This window comes from Echeneis naucrates, chromosome 12, assembly GCF_900963305.1.
Source record: "Echeneis naucrates chromosome 12, fEcheNa1.1, whole genome shotgun sequence".
Classification (NCBI taxonomy): domain Eukaryota; kingdom Metazoa; phylum Chordata; class Actinopteri; order Carangiformes; family Echeneidae; genus Echeneis; species Echeneis naucrates.
Window position 1 is genome coordinate 10,070,301 of NC_042522.1, and position 16,684 is coordinate 10,086,984.

The following is a 16,684-nucleotide window of genomic DNA, read 5'->3' on the forward strand; positions in this document are numbered from 1 at the left end:
CTGTCTCCCTTCCTCTGTGTGCATCACTTCACCACAGCCCCCAGTGAGTCTAATCTGGTTCCACTCACAGAGCCAGCTCTTTCCACCAGTTTGTCCAGCCGCCTTGCATCCTTTTGTTTTATGCTGCCTCCTCATCAGCCTGCAGCATAGAACAGTATACTCACCACTGCGGACTGGTAAAAGATCTGCAGCATCTTTCTGAAGATGTGAAAGGATCTGAGCCTCCTTCAAACAAAGAGCCGACTCTGCCCTTTTTTGTAAACTTTAAATGTTAGGGGACCAGTCGAAGTTGCTGTCCAGCCATTTGTAGGTTGGCACCATCTTGATATCCACTCCATGAATGTTCACTGGCTGAAGAGGGAGCTTGGACTTTTGGAGATCCACTATCATTTCCTTTGACTTTGAGGTGACTCCAATCACTGAGGGCTTTCATCAGATCCCTGTATTAAGACTCCTGGCTATCCCTGATACACGCCACAGTAGTAGTAATATTGGAGTATTTCAGGATTTGGCAAGAGTTGTAATTGAGGTCTGCTGAACACAATGTGAACAGGAATGGAGCCAGAACTGTCCCTTGTGGAGCTCCCATGCTGCTCATAACTGTCCCAGAGACGTAGTTTCCTAACCTGGCAAAATGGCCCCTATATCGGGTTATCTGTGATGCAGGAAACAAGTGAGGGGTCAACCCTCGTCCCTCTGAGCTGTCTCCAAGGATTATGGACTGGATGGTGTTGAATGTACTTGAAAAATCAAAGAACATGCAGCAATGCTCACATAAGTACCAGGCCAGGGCACAGAGCAGCATTTAGAGCACAGCATTGTCTGCTCCAATGTGTCATTTGTGTGCAAACTGCAGGGGGTCAAGCGTGTCTAGAAAGAATCAGCTGCTTTTTTGTAGTTGTCCGTGACCACACACCTCCTTCTGCTGGAGGAAGTCTGACAACACTACATTTACATGCACAGTTAAGTCAAGCTATGGTTATAGCCCGACTTCTGTCCCAGTATACATGCACAGGAGTGAAATCGATTTATTTGTTGAAATCATGCCGCCTCCGCTATGATAGGTGGCGATATGAACTCTTTCGGCTTGTGGGTAATGGGCCACTACCGATTGACCTATGACGTCACAGACTACAAACACAGTGGAAAGAAAAAGCAAGGTAGCTTCTGTATCCGTCCAAAAATGAGCTTATGCTGATGACTTTGCCATTTCAACGCATTAGCAGTTAGTTGGCTTGACCTCCTAGGTTCACGTTTTAAATGCTGTTTGACTTCCGGGTCTTAGTTTAGTGCAAAGTTTTAGCACATGTGCAGATCACGTCCTCCAGCTCCAGTCCGACTGTCCGGATACATGCAGCAGTAGATCGACTTTCAACTGCATTATCTGTGTGTGTTAGTCCGACAATTATAAGTTTGATTTCAGTCGAGCTAACGTGTTTGCATTTACTTTAAAAGTCGGACTAGACAATAATCAGTTTTCTTAGGTGTCGTGTGAAGTGAAGGCCACCGGTCTGTAGTTTCGTAGTGTAGCTGGATATTGTATGTTTGGTACCAGTACACTGCAAACTATTTTCCACAGCGCCAGGAACCGTCCCAACTGTGGACTCAGGTTGATTCCTCTGGAGAGGTTCATCGGTTGGGCAGCATAGTTCTTAAGCAGGATTACCACTTTCTGTGACCATTAAAATGGTCTCAGAAGGAGCTGGAAGGGGAGTTTGTGGCCTTACTGACTACGAGCTATAAAAGAAGATGAAACAAAGATCCACTATTTCAACCATAACCCATTACCATAGTTTTAAAACAGTGAGGATGAAAATGAGACTAAATTATATGTTGGATAGCAATTGAAAATTACAGTCAGAATATGAAACTCATAAAATTTGTTTCCACAAGTGTCATGTTCAGTCTGAAAAAGACATGGATGTTTCGTGGATCAATCCTCAGCTGCCATTTCTCAATCTGTGTCTCCTCTAGTCTGTTTTCATCATAACGTACCGGCCTCCTGATAATCCAGAGTACAAAGAATTCCAGAAGAAACTCCACGCCAGAGCTAAGAGGGATTTCGGTGTGCACTTGGAACCATCATTGGTAAGTTATTGCCTATGAAAACCCAGTGCATCATGACCTCTTTAATGTTTTATAGGATATTCTGTGCAGAAAAATCCCCACTGTACTGTGTAATTGTCAGCACTTAATGAGGAATAATGTTTATAGTAATTTTCGCAATTAATAATGTTACTTTTTATTGCTGTTTTTATCTCTGCCATTTCGAAAAATAGACTTCAATTTTAAAAGAAGTTATAATTTGTTTGTTGGTATTTGACACTGGCCAAAATCGTATCATTTCATAGAAACAAACTCCTGAGCTCCTGCTGAACATTTTATGACATCATTAAGGTTTTAAGCCAAAGCCCTGTGTATTGCATAAAATTTCTGTTGCTGGTTATTGAAAATTTTTTCTCTTTTCTTGCAGATGGACTACATTGCTGGCAGCTTCTATGATGGTTTTGTTTTGTATGCAAAGGCCTTGGAAGAGACTCTGGCAGAGGGTGGAGCCCAAAACGACGGCATCAACATCACAATGAGGACGCAGAACCGTCGATTCTGGGGTGAGAAAAGGCTTTAATATTTCTCAGCCAGTAAGTATGGTGGCTCTGAGTTCAGCGCACTGCAGACTAAGAAAACATGCAAATAGTCATTACGTCTCCGTCAATTTCACAACACGTGCAGACAGCCAAATAAAAAACAAGGTGCAAGTAATAGGGTCTGCAGGGGACACAAGAAAGTGCTGAACCTGACAGTGACACAGTTGTTCAGGGCTCGCCAAATGCAGCTCAGCGAGGGTCATCAGTTTTTAGTGTCCTCTAAAATCACTTTTGTTGTTGCGTGCGCTACTTAAAGCTGTTTTCCTGATTTGCAGTGCTTCACTCTCTCAGGGCCATGGTTAGTAAGAATCTTTGAGAAGGTCTGATCATCAATCTCTAAATGTGTTTCTGTTTTACATGTACTCACTGATAACAAACCTACCTATGCATGCACGTAGCCCTGTGCAAAACATTAATCTTGATGTTGATAAATACGTTGAATGGAGGTGGCCCCATCAGTGCTGCAGCAGACAGGCAGTGAGGCCACCTGGCTGTAAAGCACTGTTGAACCCAAAATGTGATTAAAATATGGGCTATCAACTTTATAATTACAGCGTTATCACACAACACTCCAGTTAATGGGCCAATTGATGTTTGACGTGGATGCTCATACACTTGCTTGTTTATCTTGCTGCCTGCCAGATCGGCTTTCACATTGTACTCCAAGATGCAGAACAATGGTGTTTTTTTGTAGCTTCAGCTGAAAAGGGTAGAGGAAAAATTTCAGCTTTTTGTTTTGGGTAAAAACAAGGAAGATACCCATCATCTTCCTTCAATTCATTATTGTGGATGTTTTGATAATGTCACCACCTACCTCCTCTTGTAGAGGCAAACAAGTAAAAATACTGACTCTGCAAACCTTTTTTTTTTTTTTTTAATTTAGGCCATTAACACACATTTTTTAATTTTTTAATTTTTATTTTTGTTACTTATGATGTGTATTTCAGACAATAATGCTCACTGTTAAAATGATGTCTGCTACTGGAGCGCTTCTCAAGATGAAGCTGAGAACTGTGATGTGTACATTGTGGTTCTACTGACATTAGTTTCTCTGTTGAACAAATCCATTAGAAGCTTCAGTATATGGGTGTAGCTGAAATGAATGTCATAAGGCTAATGGACTCTGAGCAGCGGTGAATAAAGTAAAATATTGGGAGGGTGGTGTTAAAAATCCTGCAGGTTGTCTTATAGCAATATTTAATAACATGACAGTCTGGAATTGTTCTCATTAATAAACATTGCTCTAAATATTGTAGTGAAAAAAATCCACTGCTTATCCACTATTACTTTTTTTTCACATGGTAGTGCTCACACATAAGTGCTATCTCAATCCAAATAGTGATGAGTGGGTGGGCTATAAATCCCTCCAACAATGAGTCTGTCACATTTCAAGGACAGTAGGACCCAAAATCCAGACAATAAAAGGGGTAGGTGGAAAAATTTATGTTTGATGATCATAACAGAAACTGACCAAAACCAAATCCAAAAAATCTGGGCAGGAGAAAAAACTTGGAACTCAGGAAACTCAGCAGCAAGATGGACAGGAAACACAAAGGCAAACAGGAGAAGTTCAGAGTGGATGAACGCTAGAGCGAAACAGACAAGACAGAGGGAAAGACAGGAGGAAGGCAAGGGTAATAGAGCACAGGTGGGACACATTAGGACAGGGCAGACAATAAGCAGGGAGGACAAAGACAGGAAATAAAAAAACATGAGGCGCACACAAGGAAAACTCCTTCAGAATAAAAAAGAAAAGTGACCGAAATGCCAAAAGAGTCCAAACATTAAGTCCAACTGTCAAATAGAGTCAACAGAAAAATTCCTGTTGATGCTGATTTATTGACCATATGTGCTGCACCACTGTCATTTTATTCAAATCTTTCTTCTATGTGACTACTCAACATCTACATGGGATTGGCTCAAACTAATTATTTACTGTAATATTGTCATAGATGTGCTTATGTGATTGTTCAGTGTGTATTCATGTGGACTGTAGCAAAAAAGCAAAACAGCTCACTAATACCGAGTTAACAAGAAGATCTTGAAGAAAAACTGAAATGCAGAAGGACACTTAGGAGTTTTATTTGCAGAAACAAATGAAATTATTGTTTGCTACTCTATTTATAACCTACAGACCACAAAAAGGCCTTGTGACGCAGACACTGATGACAGAAAAACTTTGTGCACATCTGTGATCATCTAAATATGAATGGAAGCAGATGGTACAAGTGACAGTAAGTGATGGAATACACTGAGTCACATCATTGATGTGGACATTGTTTGTGTTTGAAGGAGTGACAGGAGTTGTGAACACCGATCAGAAAAATGCCAGGGATATAGATGTCAACTTGTGGGCGATGACCGACCAGGAGACAGGGGAGTATGGGGTAAGGAAGACATTTGTTTACGTTTGCTTGTGCTTAATACTTTTTGTGATCATCAACAGACAGACATTTGAGGAATTATAGACACTACAGGGATGATTCATTTGGTTAATGTGGCAATAAGCCAAAAACATTTCACTGGCTTTTGGAAAATATTCTGATACTCTTTGTTCAGCTAAACAATCCTTGCAAATGAACACCACTTTATATGTAAAGCCTAAATACAGTCACTAGAAGTAAATAACTAATGTTGGGCCATAGAAGAACTACCATGGTCACAGTATTTAGCAAAAGTCAAGTAGAAATACTCATCACTCTCTCATCTTCTACTGCTTATCCATTTCCGGTGTTGCTGGGGCTGCTGGAGCCAATCCCAGCCAATGGTCCGGGCAAGGGCGGGGTACATCCTGGAAAGGCCACCAGTCCATCCCAGGGAAAAAGCATAGAAACAGACATAGATGAACAACCACTCACACTCAGACCTACGGACAATTTAGTCACCAATCAATCAGAATCATAATCAAATTTCATTGCCAGGTATGCAAAAAAACTTGGAATTTAACTCTGGTGTTTCTATCTTGGACACATTAAGGGAAAGACAAAAGAAAAACAAAACAAAAAACATAAACATGATGTCTTTGGACGGTGGGAGGAAACCCATGCAACAACAGGGAGAACAAACCAGCCCAGCCCCATGCCTGGGAATCAAAACCACAAACGTCTTGCTGTGAGGCACCATTGCTAACCACAATTCTGCCATGCTGCCGAAGTATAAATTCAACATGTGTCAATCAATTTTGGTGTTAGGTGTGATTTTTAATCTTACAGACCTCTGTAGTCTTATTTATCAACTTCTTTGCAACTGAGCGTTTCCAAGACACTTAAAACCTTAACAAAATAACAATTGGGGGTGTTTAACTTTTTAAGAAACCACGTACAAATGGACTATCCCACTACTGTGGATCAGGACTTAATCCTGCAGAGCTCTACAAATGTCTGAACGACTTTTACATGCACAGTTAAGCCTAGCTATGGTTATAGCTCGGATAAAGCCATCTAATCTGTCCTTATGCCAGAGTGAAATCGATTTATTTGTTGAAATCATGTCGCCTCCGCTATGATAGATGGCGATATGCACTCTTTAGGCTTGTGGGTACTGGGCCACTACCGATTACCTATGACGTCACAGACCACAAACGCGGTGGAAAGAAGAAGAAGAAAAAAAAAAAGACCGGTGAGCTAGCGAGTTAGCTTCTGTGTCCGTCCAGAAATGAGCTTATGCTGCAGACTGCAGACCATTTCGAAGCGTTAGCAGTTAGCCGGCTTCTTTTGTCTGACTTCCGGGTCTTAGCCTAGCGTGAAACTTTAGCACATGCGCAGTTCACCTCCTCCAGCTCCAGTCCGACTGTCTGGATACGTGCAGCAGTAAATCGACTTTCGACCGCATTATCTGGGTGTTTTTAAGTTTGATTTCAGCCGAGCTAACGTGTTTAGATGGACTTTAAAAGTCCAGTTTTGGTCAGACTATTGCAATAATTAGTTTTTTTTAGGTGTCATGTAAACATGCTTAGTGTCAGCGCCACATTTTGCACATTTAGATTTTGGTTTCATGCAAGCAGGGGTACACAGACATTTTGTTGGGCATCGACTGAACTGACAGGGACATGCGGGACAGACTCAGTGGACCGCTTCCTTCTTGCCACAGCAATGTTATCACATTATGTCTATTCTTTACTACGCACTTTTTGGACAAAACCTGTTGCTGACCTGAACCACTACATCTGTGGTCCAAGTCTGGCTGAAGACTGCGGTATGTCATTCCTCATTTATCTCTTCTTTCATTTTTGCTATCTTGCTAGAGTAAGCTGTCAAAAGCTGACAAAGAATAGTTACTCCCCAAAACAGTAGACCAAAGAAACCAGTATTCTTCAGTGACTAAACCAAAGCCTCCATAAGACTAAGACTAAATAATGGCTTATAATATGTGTCATTTTAGTGTAAAACTTTACCTCACAAGGGGCCTTTTCATTGTATTTTTTTTAATTCAGTATGTAAAAAAAAATCAGCATTATCAGTTATGTCTGATTAAAACTTAAGACTTTGACTTTTCATTCCACATTGATACAACAATTTGAGAGATATTCTGGAGTGTTGAGTTCTCCAATGACGAGATGCATAAAACCTAAAATTTCTGATGAAAATATTTGTGCAGGGTTAGGGTTACGCTGCTGTGAACCAGTGCTGCCAAGTGTTTTTCTTTTTTCTTTTTTTGTGTGTCAGAAAGAGAAGTGGGTTAGCAACATTTAACATCAGTTAGAATTTCTTCGCAGTCCTCAGAGGCTGTCAGTGTGACTTCCTGCTCTCATTTATCTTCAGATTTTAATTGGTCGATTCATGTGGCTGATTGACCCGACTAGCCAGCAGCCTGGTTAAAAACCTCACAGAATGTTTTACATTTTTCAGGACGTGGTCTGCTGAACATGTTGCATGGATGATAATGGATGAACTTTGCTTTCCAAAACTACTCTATTGAAATGAGGCTGATTGGCCTCCATGTTTGGAGAAACAAATACATTCACATGTAAAAAGAAAATCTTAATCTTCATATTAGTGATTACATTGCTTCTTCTCTGGATCTATAGTATTTTGTGATTATTTTTACATCTTTGCAATATGCTATAAAAATGGATGTAGATATTGGAGGACTGTAAAGGGAATGAAGGTGATACTGAAGAGCCTTAAACCCGGATTTTAGCTGATGACTATCAGGGAGGGACACCAATGGCTATGAAAAAGCCAAAAGTTTATGTAACTTGAATTATTATCTCAGAAAATGTTTCCCTAATGAGTTTACAGTCTCAGTCTGTGGTTTTAAATCCCCTGCTATGCGACATGATATTCACTTTTTAGATGATCGTTCCATTGAGAGGCAAATAGACCATAAACCAGGGAATGTATTGGGGGTGTGGCTACTGTGTATCAGGATAAGATAGAGTACAGAGCAGGTCAGATACAGCCCTCACTCCTCCTCAGCTGCACCTTCTTCTCCAAATATGGTTCCTAAAAACCAAGATGGCCAACAGCCAAATTCCGAAGTGAAGGCTTCAAAACAACAGTTCATGAACTAATGAGTCATGTCAGTGGGTTGACAATATGTCTTAACGGATGATAACGTGCCTCTTCGCTTTTTTTGTGGCTTTTACTATGCTTCTGATTTAGCATTGCATCCTATAATTAATATATATATATATATATATATATATATATATATATATATATATATATATATATATACATTGTAGGATTCAAGAAGGACAGTTGAACATATTTTGTAATCCAAAATGACCTAAAGTCATGTGTGCAGCTTAAAATGTTTTCAAGGTTTCAAGAGTGAACACAACATGAGGTGAAATGTTGTAAGAGACTTTTTGGCAGGGCAGAGCTATAAGCACAGTCCCTAATTGAAATACATGGAGCTATTTCGGACTGTGCAGTCTCTGCCCTTTCAAGCATCAAACTCTGCGTTGTTTTGATGAGCCTCTTGGGGGTGGCGGCCTTTAAGGTTTAAGCAGAGGGGACACAACATGCTGGGTGTAGGACTGGGAAACATACTCAATCCCCCAGCTAGAAACACAGGACTCATGTTTCACAGAAGAACAACAGATGCTGCCCGTGAAGCTGTACCGTCATAATAAACCTCACACACCCATAAGCTGCAGGCTGATGGTTAAACTTTGCTTGTGAACATGCACTTCCTGATTAACTTAATATATTTTGATCATAGGTCACAGAAACAGCAGGATGTAACTTTTAATGAATATTATTGCCTGTAGCATTACATCATAACCTGTGGTGTAATCAACCACTGAATGCGGCATGAACAGAATATCTTTTTGTCCAGTTGCTCTGAAATCACAACTCGTTATTGTAAAAAATGAAAACATTTACATGACTGTGAGGTAATTGTTTAAATTAACATGAGAACTTATTTTCAAAGCTTGTTACAAAAAGGTTTAGATTGAACTTTGAACATGAACGTCAAATCAATTAATCCAGTCTCTTGTTTGGGGGTGTCACAGCTCTCATGTTGGGCATTTAATGAATTATGTTTCAAGAAAATGTTACTAATTCAAGTCAACGAGTTAGTTGGGAACTTTTTGGATCAGACAGACCCTGGCAAGCTGCTATGCTAGGCTAATCGCCTGTTGGCTTTTAGATACTCTCTGGATATGTACACACCTGCCAAATTGCTCAGTGTCTCGAGGACTACAACTTGACATGACAACACACATACACAAACAGACTCACAAGGTGAAAACAATACCAGCCCTGCTGTTATGGCTTGTAATAATGAGTACTCATGGGTCAGAATGTCAACAAGTTGAAGGGCGTCATGGCTGGTGTTCTCTCATTGCAAGATGGTTTCTAGTTAACTTTGTTTTGGTCACAGAGGGTTTGAAATTTGAATCAAGTGCTGTAGATGCTTTTCTTGGTATAAAAACAGTTGATCCCAGCCCCACATTTATTTTTATTGAACTGATGAACAAAACCAGTCAGAGAAATTGCATTGACAAGAAATGACAACTTGCCACTTAATCATAATTTTCATCCATTTTAATCAGTGTATTCTCCTTCATTTGCAGATTGTTGCATACTACAATGGAACCATGAAGGAAATCATTTGGTCCCAGACAGAGAAGATCCATTGGCCTAATGGTGGCCCACCGCTGGATAACCCTCCTTGTGTGTTTTCTACAGATGACTCCTGCAATGATGGTATGACCACTTCGTCTCACCCATCATAAGAGAGCTATTCAGGGTTAAACCTTTTTAGTGTTGTGTAGTGTGTTTAGTGCCTGATGTGGCCTGCACATTCAAACACAGGATCCAGAAATCATTCCAACAATTTAGGCTCAATTACACCGTGTGCAAGTTAGCCAGGTAACAGTATTACACTTTATAAACCCCCTTACATTCATTCATTCATCTTCAACTGCTTCATCCATTTCTGGGTCGTGGGGTGCTGGAGCCAATCCCAGCTCACACCGGGCGAGAGTCGGGTCCACCCTGGGCAGGTCACCAGTCCGTCACAGGGTTAACACACAGAGACAGAAAGAGACCAACAACCACTCACACTAACACTCAGACCTACGGACAATTCCCGTCACCAATTAAGCCACTCATGATGTCTTTGGATGGTGGGAGGAAACCAGAGTACCTGGAGGAAACCCACGCAGGCACAGAAAGGGCCCAGGCCCAGGAACCGAACCCATGAAATTCTTATTGTTGGGCAACAGTCGGGGTGGGAATCTTTTACTTTTCGATTCTATTCCGAATGATTTCAAAATGATTCAATTCATAATGATTTCTGCTTCAATCCAAAGGTGTGCAAAAGATCCTCACGATCTCCTCCAGTCTGCTTTGCAAGACAGAATGACAAATAGAGACATTAAAGTGTCTTTTTCACACTTTTATCACAGTTTTCATCAGGGTTTCAAACTAAAGATGAGACATATCAGAGGGGGGTCATTATGTGGACCAGTTGCTGATGTTTGCAGCTGATAGATTGCTAAAGATGTGTAGCTGCAGTCCAGGAAGTCCCAGCTGTTTTTTAATGGGACACGCTTTTTATTTCCTTTTTGAAAGATATGAATGTGAACATCTGTTTAGCACATGAGAGACAACTGGTTATGGAATCCGTCTCCTGTTTTCCAGGTCATCTGCCAGTCCTTGGTATCGTTGCTGTGGGATCGGGCTTAGCGCTCATCATATTTGGAATCTCCAGCTTCCTCATTTACAGGTGAGTTTGATCTCATCGAGGTTAGGTTTCCTGTCTGTACCGCTCTTAAACTCGCTTAAATGGTGCATTCATTTCTCTTTCTTATTTCAAAGAAAATATGAGAGATGGAAATAGAGTGCTGTGTGAGTGAGTGAGTGCTGTTTGAAGCAGGATTATTGGTCATGCTGCTGTAGGTGCCAGTGTGCTATTTACACGATTGTTGCCACAGCAACATCTCAGCAGGTGACAGTGTAAAAGCGGCAGTGAAGTGTGTTTAAGCTGCCAACTGAGCTCATTTATTGGCCCCAGACAACCGTTACTGTTATTCTCATTTAATGATCACGAGTGTGTTTATTAAGTTTATTGTCTTTGCTCTGGATTAAAGCTAAATACCTCCCATTTTGATAATTCACACACTGCTGATGTCAGGTGGAAAGCATCAGACTGGTTTTTGTACTTCTCTTGAAGCATTACATGTTTGCTCGTTGGTCTTTTGGCTTATGAACCCCTTTAAAATGCTATTAGAAAAGCACAAGGCGCCTGGTTCTTAATTTAAAAATAAATCTGTGTTTCCTACACTGAAAAAAAAAAACAACCCAAAAAAACAAAAAACAACCTTCATACAGCAAAATCCCAATCCAGTAAAATCACCTCTGCCAAAAAGTGAGTACTGAATTGTAAAACTGAAAACATGTGCCAGTGTGGTTGGATTATTTTTAATATACTTCCAATATAAATCATCTACTGAGAATCAAATCCTTTTTTTCTGTACTGTATTTTGCAGCAATGTAGCTCATTCTGATGAATGTTGGCAGTCATTTGCAAACACTGTTGTTACAATCAGCAATTTTTCCCCTCTCAGAGGTTTCATTTGGGGAGTTTTCTTTTATCTGAACCAAAGGTCTAGGATAGTAGATGCTTTATGGTTTGATGTGATTTTAGGCTATATTAATAAAATATATTTTTGGAGACTGAGATCATGTTCTCAGCAGTCTTTCTGGCCATTGTGAGATTTTAATGTCATGTTTACATTTTGCAAACACAAAAAATATGTTTTTTGTTAAATACCTTTCAGTTTGACTGTTGGTATTTTTACTAATAGTAGGAGACTGATAAACAGCATCTTGATGATCATTTTGCAAGATTATAGATATCCAAAACCTCAGTGAAGAGTAAAAGTGTGGAATATATATTAATCAGAGATTTTTGTTGGGGAGTAAAAATATTTTAGAAGGGAGGGGGGTGGGCTTGATGAAGGAATTTACACTCATGACTTTTGCGTTTCTTGTCTACAGCCTTGAAACAAGTTCAATAATATTCAGTCCAGGTTAAATAACCTCCTCTTGTGGCAGATTTTTCCATTTGAGTTTTACTCCTGACTTTTGAGGTTTTTATGGGTCATATCAGTGACTGAATCCAAAAAAAAACCTTGATGGTCAACAAAATCAAAAACAATTTCAGATGATTTCAATGAAAAAGTGGCATTATAGTTTTTCGGGCCTGAATAATCTCTGAATGCAATACGCAGTTAGGTATTAAGTGATATTGTTGAATTATTAATTCCTTTCCGTGTGCGGTTCTGTATATTACAGATGAAATAAAATGAAATTGCAACTAAATTACCCACCACATCATTTTAAAATGGGTATAACTTTGTGCTGTGTTCAGCTGTAAAAGTCATTTAAAGTGAAATTGCTAATGTCCCAAATGACATCAGTCGACATGTCCGTGGAAATCAATCTTGAGAATTAGAGTGAGCCTCATTTGATCACACAAGTTAATCATGCATGCTCTAAGTAATTAAGCTGCCGGAAGACTAAATTCTGTTGTTTATTTTTCCCTTTCTTGTCATCCCTTCTTCAAAGTCGTTTTCCTCTACACAGCAGCTAATTTTGTTTATAACCAATACCCACAATGATTTTCAAGTAAAGAGGAACTGATTCTTATGGCGATGCGCAGCTCTAACTAATAAATCACACCCGTAATCGAATCACTTTTCTAATACTGACTATTAACACAAACAAGTGTTAATCACCAGCCAATCAGAATGGATTTTGATCAGAGGAATGGTGGAAGAAAGACGAAGGAGCAGCTATCCACCTGAGGTAAATCCACTAAACCTGAATCTGAGTTGATCATGTTAAATTGATAATAAATAATTGATTAGACCAGCTAATCAATGAGATGTATTTCTGTAAACATAAAGAGTGTCTTTTCTGTTTTCTCACAGCATGGTTTACCACCAAGCTAGCTAATTTTCTTGGACTCTCTGCTGGTAAGTTTTTAAAATCTGGGCTCTTAGTGCAACACTTGGTGATTTATAGCAACACATATCTATTTCTGCCCCAACAGGGAATGTCTGTGATGCATTTTTGGTACTGACCCACAATTTTGCACTCTCTTCCCCAGTCAGACTATGTTTATAGCCATCATTTACATCAATGACAGTTTTATACACGGAAAACCATTCCTCACCGACCTGAACATGTTGTCTTTTATTGGATTTTGAGTCGACTTCATTCACCCCAAAGCCCTGAAACTGTAAATTTAAACCTTATGCTGAAGTAAAAAACATAAAATACACTGTGTTTAGAGGCTGTGAGGGGTGTGTGTCTCTGACGGCTCTGTTTGCTACTAAAGGCTAACAAATAACTTCCTGTTTTTGCAGACACCAGTGGAAATTTGCTGATGGACAGTGAAGGAGACAGCAGAGCTATTTTTTTTTTTAACAGCCGTCTCAAAGTTCAACCAGCTGCTGAAAGGCCTCCATGTTCAGTAGTTGACCTACAAAAACACCACTATAATGTTTGGAGTTTTGTCACTGTTGGTAGTTACTCTCAGATCAATCAGTACAGGAAATTTCTCAAGCTCAGGTTTGCTTGCTGTGCATATGGGGTTGGAATTTATAAGACAGAGATCATAATATTTATTTTATATTTTTTTAATTAGGGGAATAAATTTGAAAATATATCATCATTTATATTAATTATATATTTTGTTGCTGCTGCTTACATGTTTTTACACATTTAAAAGAATTTATACTCGAATTAAATCTTTGGGATACAATTTGTGATAAAATAAAAATAGAGAAATCCATATTAAATTTACAATGAGGGGAGCCCTATATTTTTAAATTATTGGTGTTCTATGCATATCAAATGGGTGGCTGGAAATGTATTTTTTTGTAATAGATTGCTCTACTGCTCAATTCCAACTTGTGTTGCCTTATTCAAAATGTACACAATGGAAACATTTTGTTGAATATGAAATCTAATTAAAAAAAAAAAAAGCTGCATATAGATTGAGTCCGTTCCTTTGTATTACCTCATGCACTGTAACCAAATATTTGAAAATATAATTTAAAAGTAAAAGTGACCTAACTTCAAAATCAATTTCAGCCAAGTTTTCTGTAAAGAAAAAAACAACAACAAAAAAAAGGAAAATTCAAGCCTTTTCTAAATGGGCATTAGGACCTAAAATAAAATGGAATAAAGGAACTCACTAAACTGACACACAAGGCATGTTGACTCCTATGAGAATTTAGAAGGAATTAGAGTAATTATATTTTATTGCCAGAGCAGAAAGCAGACCTTTTTGCAGAGGATTTCACCAGGTGGACGGACGGCTGCTCTCATCTGATTTTGCCGTCTGCTGAGAAGCAGCAGTGTGAGGGGATGTTGAGCAGAGCAGCAGTGGCTCAGTTGTTTTAATGGAGGGGCTGGTCCAGCAGAGGTATTCACATATGGGAGTTATGAAACAATAGGCCCAGTGTGGAGCCCCACACTTTGCCCCTTTGGCTGCCAGAGGTCTCTAAACGAAGCTCTTTAAAAAGAAAAATACCTTTTTTCTTTCTTTTTCTTTTTTTTTTTTTTTTTTTTGGTGGAGGTGGTAGATGGGGCTGGAGGGCACTGGTGGTTTAATGGTGTTTCCTGTCCTGAAAATGGTTTCACATAGGCAGGGCCTGGAGTATTTGTAGAAACAATCAGGCCTCAGATTCCCTTTCAAGTTCCCAGTTCCAACAACAGTTTTTTTTTTCCGGTGAAAGAGAATTAAAAAAAAAGAAAAAAGAAAGAAAAAAATAATAAAGGAAATAAATGGGCCACTTTTGGGGCCAACTGCGATGGTTCGGGGAAAAGCTAAAACACAGTGATATGCAAACACTGCAATAATTTCCTGCAGCCATCTGGAAGTGTTTTACACCTTTCAGACCTTTTAGATTGGACTGGAATGTGTGGGCTCTGCTCCTTTTTCAAACGGAAAATGAAATTCCTCCTTCAGACCAAAAAAAAAAAACAAAAAAAAAACAATAACAACTATCTGGTTTTAACGAGCCTGTGCTATTAGTCTGATTTCTGAATGTGTTTCTGTTGTTAATCACTAAGTGTTAAGGAACAGCAGCTCCTCTGAAATTTGCCCCAGATGTGTTGATTTACTGGAATGCCTCTTCCCCGCTGTGGTTCTTGGTGTTTGCCAGTTAGACTGATGCTCAAAAATAACACTCAAAACATGTCAGAAATATCACTGACATGTAAATTACAAGATTAATTAACTTGGCTTGGCTCTGCAGATATTTGGATGTTGTTTAAGTTTGTAGAAAAGTTTCTTTTTACTGCAGTTTTTTCCTGTTTTATCCCTTGGGGACAGATGGGATTAGGGTAAAACTAAAGGATGAGCATAATTATACTGTAACATTTGAAATATTACAGTGACTGGGCCAAAGGAGATGCCTAATTCAGCCAGCTCAAACAGTTCAGTGACTTATTTACACTGTAAATCATTGAACACACCCATCAAGGTATAACATAAAATAAAAAATATGATCCATTGTAAAAATAATGCAATCAAGCCTGACATAATAACACACCATTACATCACATAAGGTCATGTAATCACACCATATAAATGAAAGCATTGGTGCAAGGCAACAGTTGTACAGAAATGAAACAATGAAATGTAATACCACCATACAATGACCCAACACAATGCAATGCAACAAAATAACAATGTGACACAATGTAACAAAAAGCAACAATACAATAAGTGTAAACTTAAAATAACAACATACCAAACAAAAAAACACAACCTTTGTTTTTGCCTCCATTTTCGTGATCTAAGACTTTATTTGCCCACAGAGTTGGAGGCGCTTATGAGTGTGAAATGGCCAGTTGTAGGTACGAGGGACACGTCAGGTCCGTCAAGTGCTGTGATCAGTAAATCTGTTAGGTGGAAGGATGAGACGCTCACTAATACAGATTTAAACCATTTGGGAGCAAAGGTTGAGTAATAACATTGTTTTTCTTCAATCTTTCACGTTATTTTATTTTATTTATATCCTTATTGAACAGGTTTGCTAACTCTTGTTTTCACAACAGAGTTGGAAAATGTTACTTTTCTGTTACTGCAAACTTTGGTTTACCATTTTTTTGAACTATATATGAACTATCATTATGACACGTGATAAGAAATACTGTTATGGGTATGCTGTCTTTGTTGCAGTTTGTATATTTGAGGAAAGTCTGGTGTGATTAGAGTTTTAACACAGTTTTGTGAGTTTTTTTGTTTGTTTTTTACTGTTTTTTCTCTGCAGATTTCATAGTTCCCATTTTATTTTTAGTGCAACGTTGATTAAAACAATCAATAACAGTTAGTTTAGCATTTATAGTTATACCATTTCATGATGACACATGATTTGCCATCTTACTTGCACATTATGTGAGATAATGGATTACAGCAGTTGGAAAACCAGAGCGATCATAAAAAACTCACTCTTAAATCAAACAAATATTTGTTTTAATGTTTTAGACTCACGCCTCCTTTAATAAAGGAAGCATAACAGCAGCAGTTTTGAGTTGAGTTATATTTGAGTTATATTATAT

General features: G+C 38.9%; 1 protein-coding gene and 1 long non-coding RNA gene across 2 annotated transcripts in view; both read left to right on the forward strand.

Moving 5' to 3' along the window:
- npr2 (natriuretic peptide receptor 2) overlaps positions 1 to 16,684 on the forward strand; it is a 54,707-nt gene that overhangs the window by 11,830 nt on the left and 26,193 nt on the right. The window contains exons 3-7 of the mRNA XM_029515117.1: positions 1,975 to 2,088; positions 2,474 to 2,609; positions 4,938 to 5,032; positions 9,673 to 9,805; positions 10,745 to 10,829. Coding sequence (XP_029370977.1) covers positions 1,975 to 2,088; positions 2,474 to 2,609; positions 4,938 to 5,032; positions 9,673 to 9,805; positions 10,745 to 10,829 — 563 coding nt within the window. The remainder of the gene's footprint in view (positions 1 to 1,974; positions 2,089 to 2,473; positions 2,610 to 4,937; positions 5,033 to 9,672; positions 9,806 to 10,744; positions 10,830 to 16,684) is intronic.
- LOC115051623 (uncharacterized) lies at positions 10,836 to 14,103 on the forward strand. Its single transcript, XR_003841303.1, has 3 exons — positions 10,836 to 12,913; positions 13,039 to 13,083; positions 13,477 to 14,103. It is a non-coding gene; the product is annotated as an uncharacterized LOC115051623 (long non-coding RNA).